The sequence below is a fragment of the Agelaius phoeniceus genome, chromosome 4 (assembly GCF_051311805.1).
Source record: "Agelaius phoeniceus isolate bAgePho1 chromosome 4, bAgePho1.hap1, whole genome shotgun sequence".
Taxonomy (NCBI): Eukaryota; Metazoa; Chordata; class Aves; order Passeriformes; family Icteridae; genus Agelaius; species Agelaius phoeniceus.
The window spans coordinates 57,106,532-57,122,712 of record NC_135268.1 but is presented as its reverse complement, the minus strand read 5'-3'; the positions used below and the strand labels follow the sequence as shown (position 1 = coordinate 57,122,712).

At 36.9% G+C, this 16,181-nt stretch overlaps 1 protein-coding gene across 1 annotated transcript; it reads left to right on the top strand.

Annotated features, from left to right (window-relative positions):
• Positions 1 to 746: 746 nt before the first annotated feature.
• Positions 747 to 10,599, top strand: LOC143693876 (cytosolic beta-glucosidase-like). Its single transcript, XM_077176637.1, has 4 exons — positions 747 to 794; positions 1,124 to 1,196; positions 5,317 to 5,544; positions 10,502 to 10,599. Exons 1-4 carry the CDS (start codon positions 747 to 749, stop codon positions 10,597 to 10,599), a joined length of 447 nt encoding a protein of 148 aa, XP_077032752.1.
• The last annotated feature ends 5,582 nt before the right edge of the window (positions 10,600 to 16,181 follow it).

Genomic DNA, 16,181 nt, shown 5'->3' with positions numbered 1-16,181 from the left:
AGTGGCTTTCCTATGCATAGTAAGGGTTCTTATTTTCATTATCAGAGGAAATGTCAGTTACCTGTGTAATGCTTTGCAGAAGCAGGTCCTCACCTAGAAAGATCTCAGTCAAGAGAGTTAAGTGGAGTAAAGAAGAAGAATGGCAGTGATATATTACAGCAGTCCAATATGTGCCCATACTGACCTTGGCAAAAGTAGTGTGGGTGTAGTGTCACAAAAAATGGGGGAAAAGCACCAGTAAGTTAAAAAAAAAAAAAAAAATTAAAAATTGCAGTAGTGCCATCTAGTGTGCCAGGTGTTGCAGTTTCCTGGAGAGGGACAGTAAACTACTTTCAACCCATCCCACTTGTTACCTGACTCTCCTCCTGCTGCTGCTCCCTTTTCAGTCTGCTGACAGGAGAGCAGTAACAACATTGACAGAAGGTAGAGGAAGAGACCTGAGGGCTGTTTTGCAGATGCTGATTCTGGCACACATGCCATAAGGTTGTCATTGCTACTCTAAAAAAATGAGCATCCATGGGGTTTTAAAGAAGGAGAAAGATAGCTGTTCTGTCTCTTCTCCCATACAAATCTTGCTCGTCTACTCATTGGTTTCCACTGCAAAACATGTAATGGCTAAAATATCCTTTTTCAGCTACTGCAGGCACATTTTCTTGGTGTTGGAAGAGAAAAAAAAAAATTTGATGCGAGAAAAGAAGAAGGACTGCTGGTTTTGACACTTACTGGTGGAAATTATTTTTTGCCTGATGGCTAAAGGACTTATATTGAATAGAGGGTCCACAAAGTATGGGGAGGTGAGAGGCAAGTGAAGGGAAAGAGGGATCTGCTTTGCATATTAATTCTTTGTATTAGGAGGAGCCTTTTTACCGTGACCACCCTAGTCTTTCCACTGCTGCCTTTTCTACTTTTACTGGTAGCTGAACCTCTCCTCTTTAATCCCAAGATATGCAAAGTGCATGTCTTACCCTTCAGTGTGTGAAGCTGCACAGGGTTTAGTTTTGTCTTCCATATAGGATCTGCTTGTAAAAAGTGGAAGACTGATTAAGCCAGGGAGTGTTGTCTGCAAATGAAACCAACATCTCCACAGCACATATAATGCTGTGTATTCACCTGTCCTCTGCAGACAGTGCTGGAGGATATTGCTTTTCCAGTTGGATTTGCTTGGGGTGCAGCTACAGCAGCATATCAAATTGAAGGTGTCAAATTTTAGTTATCAAAGTGTTAAAGAAGTTTTAAGTGAACAAAAAGCCTGGACCCAGAAAGGAGAGTGTTTGATCTTTGCCTTGTTATGTAGACACTACTTCTGATGCAAATCCATGTAGCACTTCTGTTCAAACACTTCTGACTTGAGGAGTAAGAAGAAGGTAGAAGACGTTTCAAATCTGAGAAACATAGCTAGGTAATAGAAATGGAGCTAGTTATTGGGGGGAGAGGGGTGAGGAGAGGAGGAAGCAGTCACAAGTAATTTTTTCATCTACTTATTGGGTATATTGTTTCTGTAGAGCTAGTTCAAGTAGATTGCTCTTGGCTATTTTGAAACTGGGTGGGAGAACTGCCTCATCAGACATCAGTACTCACAAGAAGCCTTCAGTTAGATATTCTTCTCCAAAGATTATGAAAAACAATGAACTGAGAGGTTAACAGTTGGACTTGTGGGGGATGTCCCCCAGGACATGTGTCATGATCCCAGCTGAATAGAGGGACTGATGAAGGGATTTGCCCAGCACAATATGAAAATATGTTGCAGATTAGGAAATGTAAACACATAAACACAGAGACACCTGCAGCCATAACCCCTCCAAACTTTATCCTTTCATAAATCTGTCTTTATAAACCTTCAAAATACATACAGACCTGATTTTCTCATATTATACCCTGCAGCATACAGACACTTAACTCCCATTGATTTCAGTACCTAAATGGGAGTTGTAGATCCTAAATTGTCTTTGAGGATGTAGCCTTTAGTTCTTGGTTATTGCTGAAATTGAGAGTACTTGCCCATGCTCAGTACCTTTTAACGAGCTCAGTTCACCTAATAGACTGCACAGCTCGCAGTTCCCAGGGAATCAATATTCTGGGCCAGATTCTAACTCGAGTCCTGCAATGCACATAGCTCTTCCAACTAATTTTTAAAATGTGAATTGTGTGTGCATTATAATTTCCTGCCTTTTGAGTGGCTAGATGTGCAACTTTAATGTTCTCTTAATGTATTTTTAATGAACTTTCTTAAGGCTTCTGAGTGGGGAAAACATAAAAAAAAAATCTATAATATGGTCTAGACACTACTCAAATGACCCTTTTCCTGCAGAAGTAAGAAACTCAACAGGGAATTCCTTCTCCTGAAAGCTTCAGAGGCTGTGCAGCTTCCGACTTAGAGACAGAATGATTGAAGCAATAGTTCTTGTAGAGTCCAAACTCAGTTGCTGTGCATCTCACAAGATACACAGTGGAAGAGGCACGAGCTGACAGGCTACTTTATTTTTTACTGTCAGCTATGTATTTATGCACAGCACAACCTTCTCCACTCTGTATATTTCAAAGCGCTAAAAAATCATACCAATTGTACTCTGCATGCTCAAAGTGCAGATTTCAAAGGTTCATGACTCAGTCAAATCAAAATCAATTTGCACCAGAACATTCAAAAGCACTTCTTCTTACTGAGGGCCATTTCTATGCTAAATTCTAACTCTCTGCTTGATTTTTTTTTCTTGAGGAAAAGTTGCAAAAAAATTCTTGTAATGGTAAAAGTGGTTTTTTTCACCTCTTTCATATGCCAAATAATGGAACTGCATTAATTCAAACAGAATTACACTTTTTCATCAGAGACCAGGTCAAGAAATTTTCACTCCCAAAGGTTAAAGGACAGCTGAATTAGAGGAAAAGTGTACTTGGAAAAGTACATGAAAACTTATATACTCTTATCAATAATATTCCTGCTTTAGGAGCTTCACAAGTTGGAAAAGCATTGCATTTCTTTCTGTTGTAATAATTGCAGAGTATGGAAACATGTATCATAATAATTTAGATTATTCATTTGATGACATGTCACGTGCTGATTTGGTATCCAATTCACACATTTTGAGTGTAAAACCAGTTCCTCATCACTGTTCTTTCCTGGCCCCAAAGCTCACTAAAACTCCAGTTATTGCCTACACTATGGAGTGCTGTGTAGCATGGAAGTTTCTGAGCAAGCTCAGAGGCGCAAGCTTGGTTCCTTGAAGCGGAGGAGCAGAGCTCTCTGCAGACTAATTGTGGCTCAGCAGGATGTGCTAGTGTTTCTAGAGCTTTCTGTTGCCTGGATTCCTTCCTACACTCCATCAGGTGGCTCAGACGCACGATGCTGTACAGAGAAGTCTCTCTGAACAGTGTCAGGAATGCTTGAAAGTGGGTCTGTTTGCTCCAGCCCCATCAGGGCTTTGCGGTGGCTAATGACCACTGGAGTAGTACTGTTAGTCTCTGCTAAAAATCAAATGCTTCTTCTCCTCCTACCCACTGCCTTTGCTGGAGGAAGGCAGACAAAAAAGAGGGATCATTCAGCCTCTGCTCTGGGTGATGATTCTTAACTGAAGGTGTGTTAACTGCCTGTTATGGCAGCTGTTTCTGCCCTTCACTCCAGCCCTACTGAAAAAAGAGCACTATCAAATCAATATGGTGCAGGAAGCCTGCTCTTAAAGGCTTCAAAACTCTAGGTACCATCAAAGAATTACTGTTATTTGTTATTTCCTGCACTTCTCTCAGATGACTATTTATTTCAGCAGGCATGTTTGAAATTTGAAGCAGGATATAGAAAACTAGCAGTATTGTGTTTTTCTGAGGAGCATACAGAGCACCAAGTCTATAATAAAATCTGAGATTAAGAAAAACTCAAATTGTCTGGATCTAAAATTTGACCTACTCTGAAGGTTGTCCCATGTAAAATTTAATTTACTGACCAACCAAATGTAGATGTATGGGTGTTCGTGTGCTGCAATAAAATTCTGTAAAGACCATGAAATGTGACAATGATCTCCAAAAAGCTAGGTTATAGAAGTGATATTACAGATTTTAGTAAAGCTTTAAATTAAGTGTCTTCAATATGCTTAACCTTGCATTAAACTTAGATTTAATAAGACAGATGTATATTAAGTACTGAATATACTTAAGGGAGCAATCTTGCATTGGCAGGGGATGGACTCAATGACCTCCTAATAGTTCTTCTCCATCTCTAATTTCTATGCTACTAATTGATTATTAAAACACTTTTATTGAGGATTGATATGTAGCTATTATATAGTTATTAATCTTATAACCCAACTGATATTTAATTTATACATAATTTTAACACACAATGTCATTTTAGTTTTTAAAGAATAACCCTGGAACAGTGCATTCACTGGGACTCTGAAAAATCTTGGTGGCAAATGAGGTTGGCCATTTTGAGGTTAATTGCAATTTAATGATTAAATCACTCTTTACAGGGGTTTACAGTAGAAACTAAGTTTACAGATCTCTCCACAAAAAAAAAGTAATGTTTGCCTCAATTACAGCATGGCTCAGGAAAGACAAAGAAACTTCTAATGAAGAGAGGTGCATTTATTCAAATTAAATATTATATGTTGTTAGATCTCAGACAACAGCTAAACTTGGAATATTTTAATGGTAATCTGTGTATCTCAATTTTAGAATTGTGAAGAAATATCCTAAAACTCTGAAACTTTGGGGAAAATGGTGCAGTGCTTTTGAACATTCGAAATTAATTTCTGTGAATGTCTGGCTAAACAAAAAGCTGACGTTTTTTAGAGCTGTGTTATTAATTCAGCTTGTATATGCCTAGGGCCATGGCTCATAATGGCATTCCTTTCTTTTTAACAAACTGTCAAGATTTTCAAAGGACATCCTGAAAGCCATAAGTGCCTATTTGTTGGATGTATTTCTCATACCCTAAAGGCTTTCTTTGATATGGACTGATCTTTTACATTTATGGATGGAAGTTGCATTAGAAAATGCCCTTTGTGAAAACCTGTAATATCTCAAGAGTGGAAAACATCTGATTTTTCGCTAAGGAAGTATGAAGAGTGTTAGAAGTCTGAATGTTTTTTTAAAACATAATTTTCAAATAATTAGCAGCAAGTAAAAATATGAATAAATGCAAAACCTAATGCAAATGTATATTAATGCTTGAAAGTTCCGAGTTACTTTAAATAATATAAGGAGTGGGTAGAGAATACGTCTCAATTTGCCCATGGGATTTGCACCTACTTTGTGATAAATTATTTACTTGCAACATATGTCTTTTGATGTCAAAAGTGTAATGACCAAGTTTTGTTTTTCAAGCAGAAGGCTGGAATGCAGATGGAAAGGGCCCTAATGTCTGGGACATATTCACTCATCAGGGAGGAGATCGAGTTTTCAAGAACCAGACTGGTGATGTAGCTTGTGGCAGCTACACTCTGTGGGAGGAAGATTTGAAATGTATCAAACAGCTTGGATTGACTCATTATTGCTTTTCTCTTTCCTGGTCACGTCTGTTACCTGATGGGACGACAGGTTTCATCAACCAGAAAGGCAATTGTTTCTTAAAAATAGAAGGTTGCAGCTTTAATTCAAGGTTATTGCTGCAGTCTGGCATAATTAATCCAGTATGCTATTCTGCAGTGTAGCTTTGAAATTGCAACTTTTTTTCAGAGTAATTATAGGATGATTTTTTATAGGTTTGCAACAACTTACTAATTAATATTCTAGATCCCCTCGGATAGCACAATCTTTTGGGATAGGATTATTATTATGTTTCCTATGTATCTTTTTGCTTACTCCAGTTTTTTTAATTGTAGCTCTAAATCATTTTGCTTCATCAGAATGTTTATACTTACTGGGATCCTAGCCATGAGAATATTTTTGGATGGCTTACAATAGACAAGTTATCTCATTTGGCAAGTGCATTTAGATAGCTTATCAGTATACTCCAATGTGCTGAACTTCACATTGACTATTTTGCATTAAGGGACATACTTTTCCCAGACATTTTTCTTTAGCATATTAGAGAGGATTCTTCAGACTGATAGGAAGTATGCTTAATTCTCTGGCAAACAGAAGCTCTGAAAAGATGAGTTTTCACATGAGTCTCAGCAGGCAGTGTGTAAAGGGATACAGCACATAAATAAACTGGTCAGATTGCTAGAAGTCAGATATAAAATTTGTTTCACTTCTCCTTAATTTATTTTAATTCTATCGGTGTGGACTGGGAGACAGCTTAAGGTCACTCGCTAGGAAAAGACAGGAAAGGGCAGTTGTGCCTGCAAAACAGAGGGAATGGAAAAAAGAAGGAATAAAGAGCATTGTGAAGAATAAAAGCAACTGAAGCTGAACCAGAAACAATGGGAGAATTAAACAAGCTGGCTGAGATTTCTTGTATGCTGGGAGGATAATATTCCATAGAGGAAAAAAAGAAAAGTATATTTGAATGAACTTCTGAATCTCAATTCTGCTTCCTACTCCTCTGCATCTTGGTTCAATCAAGAAGATATATATCTTTATACTTCTAGGGCAGTATTTGCCTTGGCAATTACTTTCTTCTGGTTTGGAGACTGCAAAGATGGAAGGCTACAAAGGATAGGACTTCTTAGAAAATACTCTTCAGGTTATCCTTATGTGTGCTAGGGTGGTACCGGCAGAAGCAATCTTTTTCTGCAGAATTTTGGTCATGTAGAGCTTGGCTGTTCAGTAGACAGCAGTCTGTCCTCTGCATCCTGCAGATCAAGGTTTTCACCAGAGAGTGGAGGAGCCTTTGTTTCAAGATTTCAGAAAAGAGGGGCTGGTAAATCTGCTGTAAACAGACCAACCAGCCATTTTTCCCTGCAGAGCATGCCAGATACATGTGCCAGTATCCCAGAGAGGCTTGAATTGAAGCTTTTTCTTTGCCACCAAAATTTACAATACATGGCCCACTTTCACTGGCACAGCTTGTCTTTCCCTCAGAATGCTTTTTGTGGTGTGTTGAATTTAAATTTGGCTGAGTAGTTGTGGTTTCTTCCCTGTACTGATATTCCTTCAGCTGGGGCTGCAGGCACTGTAAAACCTCAGCAAGCTGCCTACTGAATGGGCTTTGTTATTTAGTTGTCAGAATGGGAGATAGCAAGCAGACATTCTGAATGCAGTTGGTAAGGAAAGCTAACATTTTGACAAAACTCAGCTGTAATTTCAGAAAATGTTCACTTGATCCCCAGTATAAGCAGTTGCCTGATTAATATTATGAACTTTACATTTAACGAAAGGGCATTGGCAGAACTCCAAGTAGGCCAACTTTCATTAGGCAGGAGTTCACTTCTCCTGTGCAGTGATCTGTTGAAGCAATTGTAACTGCATAGCATGGAAAGGCCATCATCTTCTATATAAACATTTTTGCAAAGAGCATGTGAAGAATTAGAAAGCTTAAAGCAATGTCCTTTCAAATAAAATCATTCACACCAACTGATTCACTACCAATTTCACACCTAAGATGTAGGACATTTGAAAACCTTTAAAACCATTCTGTTTCTGACTTGGTGGAGGTAGGGTCTTTTAAAGCAGTGGTGTTGTAGATGTATTGTTCCTAAGATGTGTCAGGCTTTAGCTTAAAGCTTATACCAAGTTTTTAAAGTATTTTTGTACAATTATTTTTACCCCAGAAAGTGCCCTGAGAAGAACAAGTGAGCTGCTAAACATTAGGTGTCAGTGCAGAAGAAGACAGAAGTTTTAGGCAAGGGGATATTGAGTCTGTGAGAATTTGATGTTATGTCTCCCTTCAGCGTGAAGGTAGGGAATCAGAATGGGGAGAGAAGATGATAGAAAGGAGAAAAGGACAATCCTTCACTCTCTACTGACAAACTGCTCCTTAATATCTGTAACCCCAAAATTTTGGGTTTTCTCCACAAAACCCTTATATACACACTTCCTCAGAAGAATGTTTTCTTCTGTATTTCTGCTTCTACCTGACTCACAGATACATCCAGACAAACTAAGTCAGCCTACTCTGGAAGGTATGAGACAACCTGGAAATTTGACTTGACATTCACATTTTTCAGGCACGCAGTCCTATTTCTCTTCCTTTTCTAACAAAAGGCATAAATCTTTTCCAATATAGGTGTTTAATTGAGATGTAAAAAATAAATTATAGCTGGTTGCACTTTGATGTTATAAATGGTACTGTATAGTTCATAATCTGAAAATTAGGATGAGAAATGCTAGTGTCTTCTATGTAGGGGCTGAATATGAGAGGACAGGATCCTGTAGCAGCAAAGGAGCTCTTTTTTCCCAGTTTAAGCTTATGTAGTAAACCTTGTGGTCTCATCAGCAGAGAGCTAATACACACCCAGTCCCTCTGAAGACAAATAGAAGCCCATTCAAAAGTTGGAGAATCAACCTGTATTTGCTGCTAATTGCTATTGCAAAATGCAAGAATTTGCTTTTCAAAATTTAAGTTCTAGTATATTCCTTTCTCTTTTGCATAGGTGCATCCTCAGGCACAGGCACATATCTCCTCTGAATTTAATGAGTTTTTCTGGTGCTGCATTGCAAGGAAAAGCAAACTACATGTGAGATTTATTGTGAATTACTTTGTAAACAATCTTATTGAGTCTTGCTGTGCTAAGGGATGTGTATACACCTGTTTGTTTAGAAGAAGTCACTGTCTAAATCAGGGGTTCATAATTGATTGCTGCAGTAAATGTTGTCTTAAAAAAGCTATTTGGCAGGAATCCCTAAGATCAGTCATTTGAAGTTGGGTTAAGTTGAAGTCTAATTCTGTCCTTTTAAGAAGAAGATAGTACGGCATTCTGTGTTGGCATTTTCAAACATCAATACACAGTAAGCTGAAGCTGAAAATACCAAGGAATATACAATAGAAGTATGAACAAATTTCCTGCTTTGGATTAAATAAAATCTGTGGTTCGGAAACTGTTAAGAATAATGATCTAAGCCATACATAACCTCCTAAGCATACCTTTTATTAACCTTTGCAATTTAATCTTCCTCCTCCTACTTTTTGCTGTGTTTTCTACTTTTGTAGACATTTCCCAGTTCTATGTTTCAATGTAGCAAGGCCTTGGGATAGCTATTTCACAAGCATCTATGTGTTATTAAGGATATGTGGTAGTCTAAAACCCACAATAAATTTATGAAATTTAGGTTTCTGAGGTTATTAAACATTTTGGTATATTTAGCCCAAGTCTCTGAAGCAAAGACTGCCTGATTTCTACATTCCATCAGCATGAGAGAGACCTATTCCTGTCTGGAGCCTCTTAGCTTAACAAATAATAATTCAAGGCCACTGTTGGCCTTTTCCAATTACTGCAGTAAACCAGATAGTTCAAGTAAAAGAGCAAGCTAATTGATACTCTTTGAACCAGAGCTTATGATGTGTATTTCAATATCTAGTGTTTTCAGAAGGTTTAAAAGCAATACAGTTGTGTTTGCATGTAAGCAAAATTAAAAATGCCTATTTGAGAGCTTAAAGTATCCTGATATTTAAACTTACAATGACCTCTCAGCAGTGTAAAAGTCGTCCTTTAGGAAACCTATTCATGTCAGCCACTGCTAAATCTGTACAGCAGGTGAATTCCTTTTAAGCCTCTAGAAATACATCACCAGTACTGGCCAGCTTTAACAACACATCCAGGAAATTAAAGTTGATCTCTGTCTTAGCAAGAGGGGACAAGAAAGGTTAGAAGTCATGAGCTTTTAGAGAGGTGAGCTAATTCCTTCTTGCAGTCAGAAGGACTGAGCAGTCTGCAGCAGTGGCAGTGTAAAGAGTGAGAGATGGTTTGTCAGATAGGCTATTGTCCAGCCATTCAGGCTGGTGGCTAAAGAGACCAGTGCCTCAAACTCCATCTAAAAAGCTCGTAGAACCCGATGAAAAGCCTTAAATATAATATAGATCTAATGAGTGAAATGTTGAACTCACACCATTGCAAAATGTTGAATACAGTGACAGTATCTTTGTCCTGATGCTGGCGCAGTGATGGAGAATGGAACATTCTGGAGGAAACAGCTAATCCAGCTAACAAAGTTCAAAACATATAAGATCAGCTTAGTTACCTTGCTGAGTGCGGCACTGAAGTTTTTAAAAGACAGTTCTCAAGGAGAAAAATGATTTCATTAGAACAAATCTACCTGGGAAGGCTCTCAAGCATCAGGCTTCTTCCAACACACTTGTATCTTGCACATGCAGTCAGGCTGCCATTCAGGCATTTAAATGAAAGGATTATATTTTCATGTGACCAGCACCCATCAGAATTATGTTTTTCCTGGGGAGTTGCTGTCCACTGATCTATTTTGAAAATTTGCATCCTCATTTCATGTGCCTGGTTGGAAGATTTTGTGTGCTGAGCATTTTTGCCAACTCTAGGGTCTTGTAACAGTAGTCAGCATGCACTTGAGAGAAAATATTTGCATCTCATAATAGAGAAAATGTGCAGTGAGGTTGCTTCAAGTGTTAAAATGTAACAAAGTTATTATTAACCCCTTTTGTTTCCTTTAATATTTTCAGGAGTCAATTCTTACTACAAAACCATTATGGAGCTGGGAAATGGCATCCTGCTCCCTGTACCAGTTTGGTTTGCCTTAATCCTCAAAAAACAGAAGTGACTGGAAATCTGAAGGCATCATTGGCAACATCAATATCCATGTAAATTATTGCTTCATAACATTTGGAGATTGAATGATCATTACTAATGGGCCTTATGTTGCTTTAGGTGGTTGTTTAAAAGGTATAGCGCCAGTATTGGTACCAGAGCTTACAAGGCAGTTTTAATGTGTAAAAACTACTGCTAAACCCTGATGCAGTTGTGGTAACATTTGGAGAAAACATTTTGGAATTGTGTCAATAGCTCAGATTGATAGAACCTCTATGAATTCTGCAGAAGATTTTTTAGGAGCCCATCTGGATGGCATAAGATATTGTACAAGATATAAATAAACAAGTCACCTTGGGATTTGTAATTTAATTTTTTCATACTGGCTATAGAGAGTAGGAGCCTTAGTGTTTTCCTATTACCTTTTTATTTGATATCTGTTTTACTATTTGAAATGACCCACCAGTGTTATATCATCTTTTGAACTCCAGAAATTATCTTTCTGATGCTAGCAGTAAGGCTTTCCTGGCATACGTCTACTCCTGGCAAGGAGACGTGTGGTGACTGCCAGTACGAGGGGTTAAGGAGCAGTGACAATAAGCAGATGCTAATGCAGGAAAGATATTTTAGTCTTCTCATTAAAATAAGTCATTTCACTGTCTTCATGGGTATTTGCACAGTTTTGCTTTTCCATTGTTAGTCATAAAAGGTCACTTCATGGAAAATTAAGTTAATAGGGTCAGTGCAATTTGATGAAAACTAGTTTTAGTTTGTAGCTTAGAAAAGATAGAGGGTAATGCATCTGATTTTATGGGCTTTCTTACATCTGTTCTGAATAAAACTTTTGCTCTCTCTTGTTCTAGGATACATACAATAGCCCTATAATTTACATCACTGAGAATGGGTTTTTACAAAGCGACCCTGTTCTACTTGATGCCAGTCAACAACAGGAGTATTTCAGACTGATTTTACAGAAAATTTTAAAAGTCAACATTTAAAATGATGAAAGATCAGTTGTGTAAACCTAATATAATTTTATTCTGTGCTTATTTGCATTCAGCAATGACCAATGATTCTTGAAACTAAAACTTATGTAAATCAGAGTAAAGTGGTGTGATTAGAAAAAATGTTTAGCTGAAAGGAAAACAAGCAGTTTTAATCTTGGTGTGGAAGCAAAAGAAAAGGTGCTCCATATATACATTGTTCCTAAACTTATTTTGTAAGGTCAAAGTTCTTCATTGAACAGAGCAACCACATTAAAAAGTGCTTATCATTAATGCTTCTTATTGTGCAGGATGTAAAGTTGAGTGATGTAAACCTAAAAATCTGATCATTGCATCTCATTATATCCTTACAGAATACAACCTCCCACACACAGTGAGGTCTGTGCAACAACTAATTCCTGTACACAGCCATTAAGTCATTATAACTCAGCTTCTGCCTTTGTATCAAGGTGGTCAAAACTGTTCAACACTGACAAAGCTCTGTTTTTATGCTTTACCTATAGTTTTTGCATTTGCCCCATTTCCAACCTTCTGGAAATTCCTTTCTTACCTCTCTTATTTTTGTAGTCTTCTCTATAGTAATTTACTGGAAGTAGATCTTCTCACTATGTAGCAAGTGAAATGCATTTTAAGATGTCAGTTCATTTAGATAACAGCTAGTATCCCTATTGTATTTGTCCAAAGTGATCACAGTCATGAAAGTCACATCATAGTTCAATAATTTTTTGTGGCCGCTTTTATATTATAATGTTTAATTCTTACTTTTGCTTTTTAAATTCTTTATTTTATCCTTACTTTTGTTAAAAAACTGTTTTTGTTAAAAAACTGTTTCACTTAAAAGCTGTCTTTCTATCTTCTTCCTTTTTAATTTAGAGTTGCAATATGCAAAAATCCATGCCAAATACCTCTTTTTCTACAACTGAGTAGAAGATGCACAGGACCTTTTTCCAGCACTGAAACCAATTGATAGGTTCTCCTTCTGTCAGAAGCAGACTGGTCATCTACCAGCTGTCTTTGGAGAGCACCTCCTGGCCTGTTCCATATCTGACCCCAAACCATGTCTGGAAAGTAGTTGGCATTGGACAACAGTTTTATCAAGGAGTTTTGTTTACTTTTAGGTTTGTAGACAAGATATCTGGATTTGACTTTCTCAGAAGATGCAAATAAATTAAGAAACACAGAATTCTCACTGTTCAATGAAATGGAATTAATTTACCAAATCTAGTTGTTTTGACAATGTTTTAGAATGTACAACAGCTTTTCCTGAAGTAAATATTTAGGGTAGGTCTGATGAATCCCACTGTAATGCATTTGTTGACACAGTTCTCTTTATGCATAGTAACAAATAAATGGGACTAGCTTGGAGGTAGATGCTTATTGGAAGATATCAAGAGTTGAGTAAAATTTGCCTTTACCATTTTTTCAGTCCAAAAATACTTTTAAATGTGCATGTGGTCTGAGTCTAATCAGCGCAACCTTTTACAGGTTTAGTTATAAATGCAGGTTGACATGAAGTTTATCATTTTATCCAGTAAAATAGCATGGTGGAATGCTGGCTGAAATGGGTCCCTCTGTACAAAGATAATATAGCTCTTAAACCCATCAGCTGCAGGCACTCTGTGAAGAAATGTCAGCAACATTACCCCCATGTGACTTTGTGCCCACTACTCTGAGTAAACATTTGTCAAGGCCACTCCACATGTAATGACCCACAAATGAACAACCCATTCCAAGTTTTCAGCTCAGATTGATGCAAAGCAGGATACTTAAAGATGTTCACTTTATTCAGTGCTTAAATGCTTAACCATTTATTAAGTGTTACATGAAGCATAACAGTTTAATTGCTTTGCATACAGTGTCTACTCTGTGATAATTCCTTATCTTTTGAGCTAAATTTTGAAATTATTAGTACAGACTCATTCATGCAAGGGCCTTTGAGTCATGACAGGAGACTGTGCAGATTCTGCTGTGGGACTTAAACATCTACTTACTTTTTTGACTAACCAAGAAATAAACATGCTTGACTACAAAGAACTACTACTATCTACAGTTTGTTACTGCAGTTGTCATTAGAAATATTTTACTATGTTGTAATTAGATTGATAGTATCACCATTTATTCTTTTTTTTTTTTTTAATTAAAACCTTCCTAACTTTTAAGATACATATTTACACCGGTTATCTTAGTTTTGTCATCCAAAATTTTCAAAATAATAAGGATCTTCCATTTTCAAGATCTTGTGTTTTGGAAAGAGTTATGCTCTAGTACTCTGAAAATCAGAGCACTTCAATGCCTCTCAAGCTACATGTCGTACAAACTCCTAAAATTTTTTCTGTCATCAGGACCATTTAAATGACATGATTTTGGAGGGCAGGAGCTGTCCTTAATTGGTAAATCAATGATGTCAGAGAAAATTGAGATTTTTATTTTTTAGTTAGTTAAAAAGACCAGAATGAGCAATGTAAATACGAACTAGGAAATAGAGAGCAGCATGCAGCTACTATAAATCATATCATTGCTATTATAAATGTGTACAACTGCTGCCATGCTGCTTCTGCAATATATGAATAGATAAAAACATCAATATTTTAAGAAATGTGGATATACATATTTAGCACCTCAACAGAGCCATAAGCATGCATGGTGCTTTACAGATAAATGAAAGTGATGTCTTCTTACCCCAAGGAACTGAAAATCTAATTTAGATACAATGCATGAAGAGATGAAGAACAAAAATCTGGATGAGAGGTAAAAAGAGAACATGGGTCAGAGTAGTCAAATGCTTTTTACTACAGTTGCTCTTTCTTAATTTTATGTAATGTATGTTAAGAATGACATCTAGGCCAAAGATCAAGGCTGCCAAAAAAGAAAAAAAAGGTATTTGAGAGTACTTAGTTTTGAAAAGTGAAGCCTTTTAAGAAAGATAAATGTAGTTTTATAAAGTCAGTGGAGGAGAGCAGTGCAAATATGGTTAAACTATTGCCAGCTGATGGAGAAGAGCAATGAAGGTATTCCATAATCTGGCTGGTAAAAGATTAGTAATAATGCTGATGGGGAGGAAAAAATGAATTAAATGAATTTTAGGTTGCAGAGTGCTGCAAGAAGTAGGTCCTGGAAGTTAGTAGAAATAGAAAGTAAAGAAATTGAGGATGATGTGATGTGATGTGATATGAGCAGAGGCAAATAAGAGGGAGATGAGCAAGAATAAATGTGAACAAGCAGGACTAGATTTGGAAGTAAATAGGAAACATATGAACATTTAATTTGGATTCAGCTAGAAGGTCAGCAGTAAAAGATGCAGGGCAAAAAGGAGAAATGATTGTGAGGAGAAAAGGATGGGTAAAACTCAAGATTCAGATGGTGTTAATTTTCTCCTTAAATATGCTTGAATGAAGCAGAAGAGAAAATGAGATACAGAGAATGCTGACTGCAATGGGAAGTGCAGAGCAGAACTAGAACTGACAGTAAGCAATGTCGTGCAGCTAAGATTTTAAAAATTGAACTTCAAGTTAAATGAAGTCTGTCCTGGATAGCTTTTTGTGTCCTTTTTCCCTCAGACTTCTAAGAATTGTTATAAAACCTTTTATTTATTGTTGTAACTGTACACTCCAACCTTGCTCTCATGAACTAAGCATTTAGTCTGTGTTGTAGATCCTTACAAGCCTGCTTTTGCTGCATTCCCTTGCACATAAAACAGTGAGGTTATAATGCAATACTCTAGTCCATGAAAATATGATTTATTGTTAAATTAAATATGGATGTCATAATGTGAGCCCCTTGGGTCAACTATAAGCTTGAATGTTATTGAAAGAGCTGCAGCAGCAGCTCTGTTTCTTCATTGCTGCTGACAAAAATGCCTCTACAAATAGAATACAACAATGCAGACATATTAAGGAGCCTCGGAGATGTGCTGTCCCTGGCATAACATTGCCATGTGACATTTTCAAGAACTATAAATACATTGACTGCATTATAGTGTAAAAGTTAAGAAGCTTTGCAGTAGTCACTGCAGAAGCATTAAAATCAAGCTGAATTTGTTGTGAATACCATGAGGGATTCAAAGCTTTTAAAAACCCAAACCAGCACAAACAAAATAAACAACAGAGAAACTCCTAAAATCACAAAGATATAACCGGGATAGTACAATATTTTTATCAGTTTTTAGTGTAATTTTAAAAGGTCCAGAAGACAGAGTATGATTCCATAAAGTTCCAGTTAAATGCAGTATTATAAGTCCCCACTGTGGTAAGAGCAGATATAATTTCTTAGAAAAAGTATCTGAGACAGTTTAGACAATAGAAGTTACAGTTACCACTTTGTAGCAATATTTGCTTGTTAGTCAAAGTTTATACATAATTTTTTCCACATTAATTCTTTAATCTATAGTTTAACCAGTGAAAATGAGGGGTTTTTTTAACTCTTAACCAGCAGTTTTGCAGCACAAAATTATGAAAGAACATCTTCTTTCTCAGTCCTGTAATCTGCCATCAAAATTTTCTTCAGTGAAAAAATACCCCACAGTTGTGAGCTTGTGAGCTCGTGTAGGGAAACTTTCTACTGGAATTAGGGTAATAATTCATATCCTAATAAT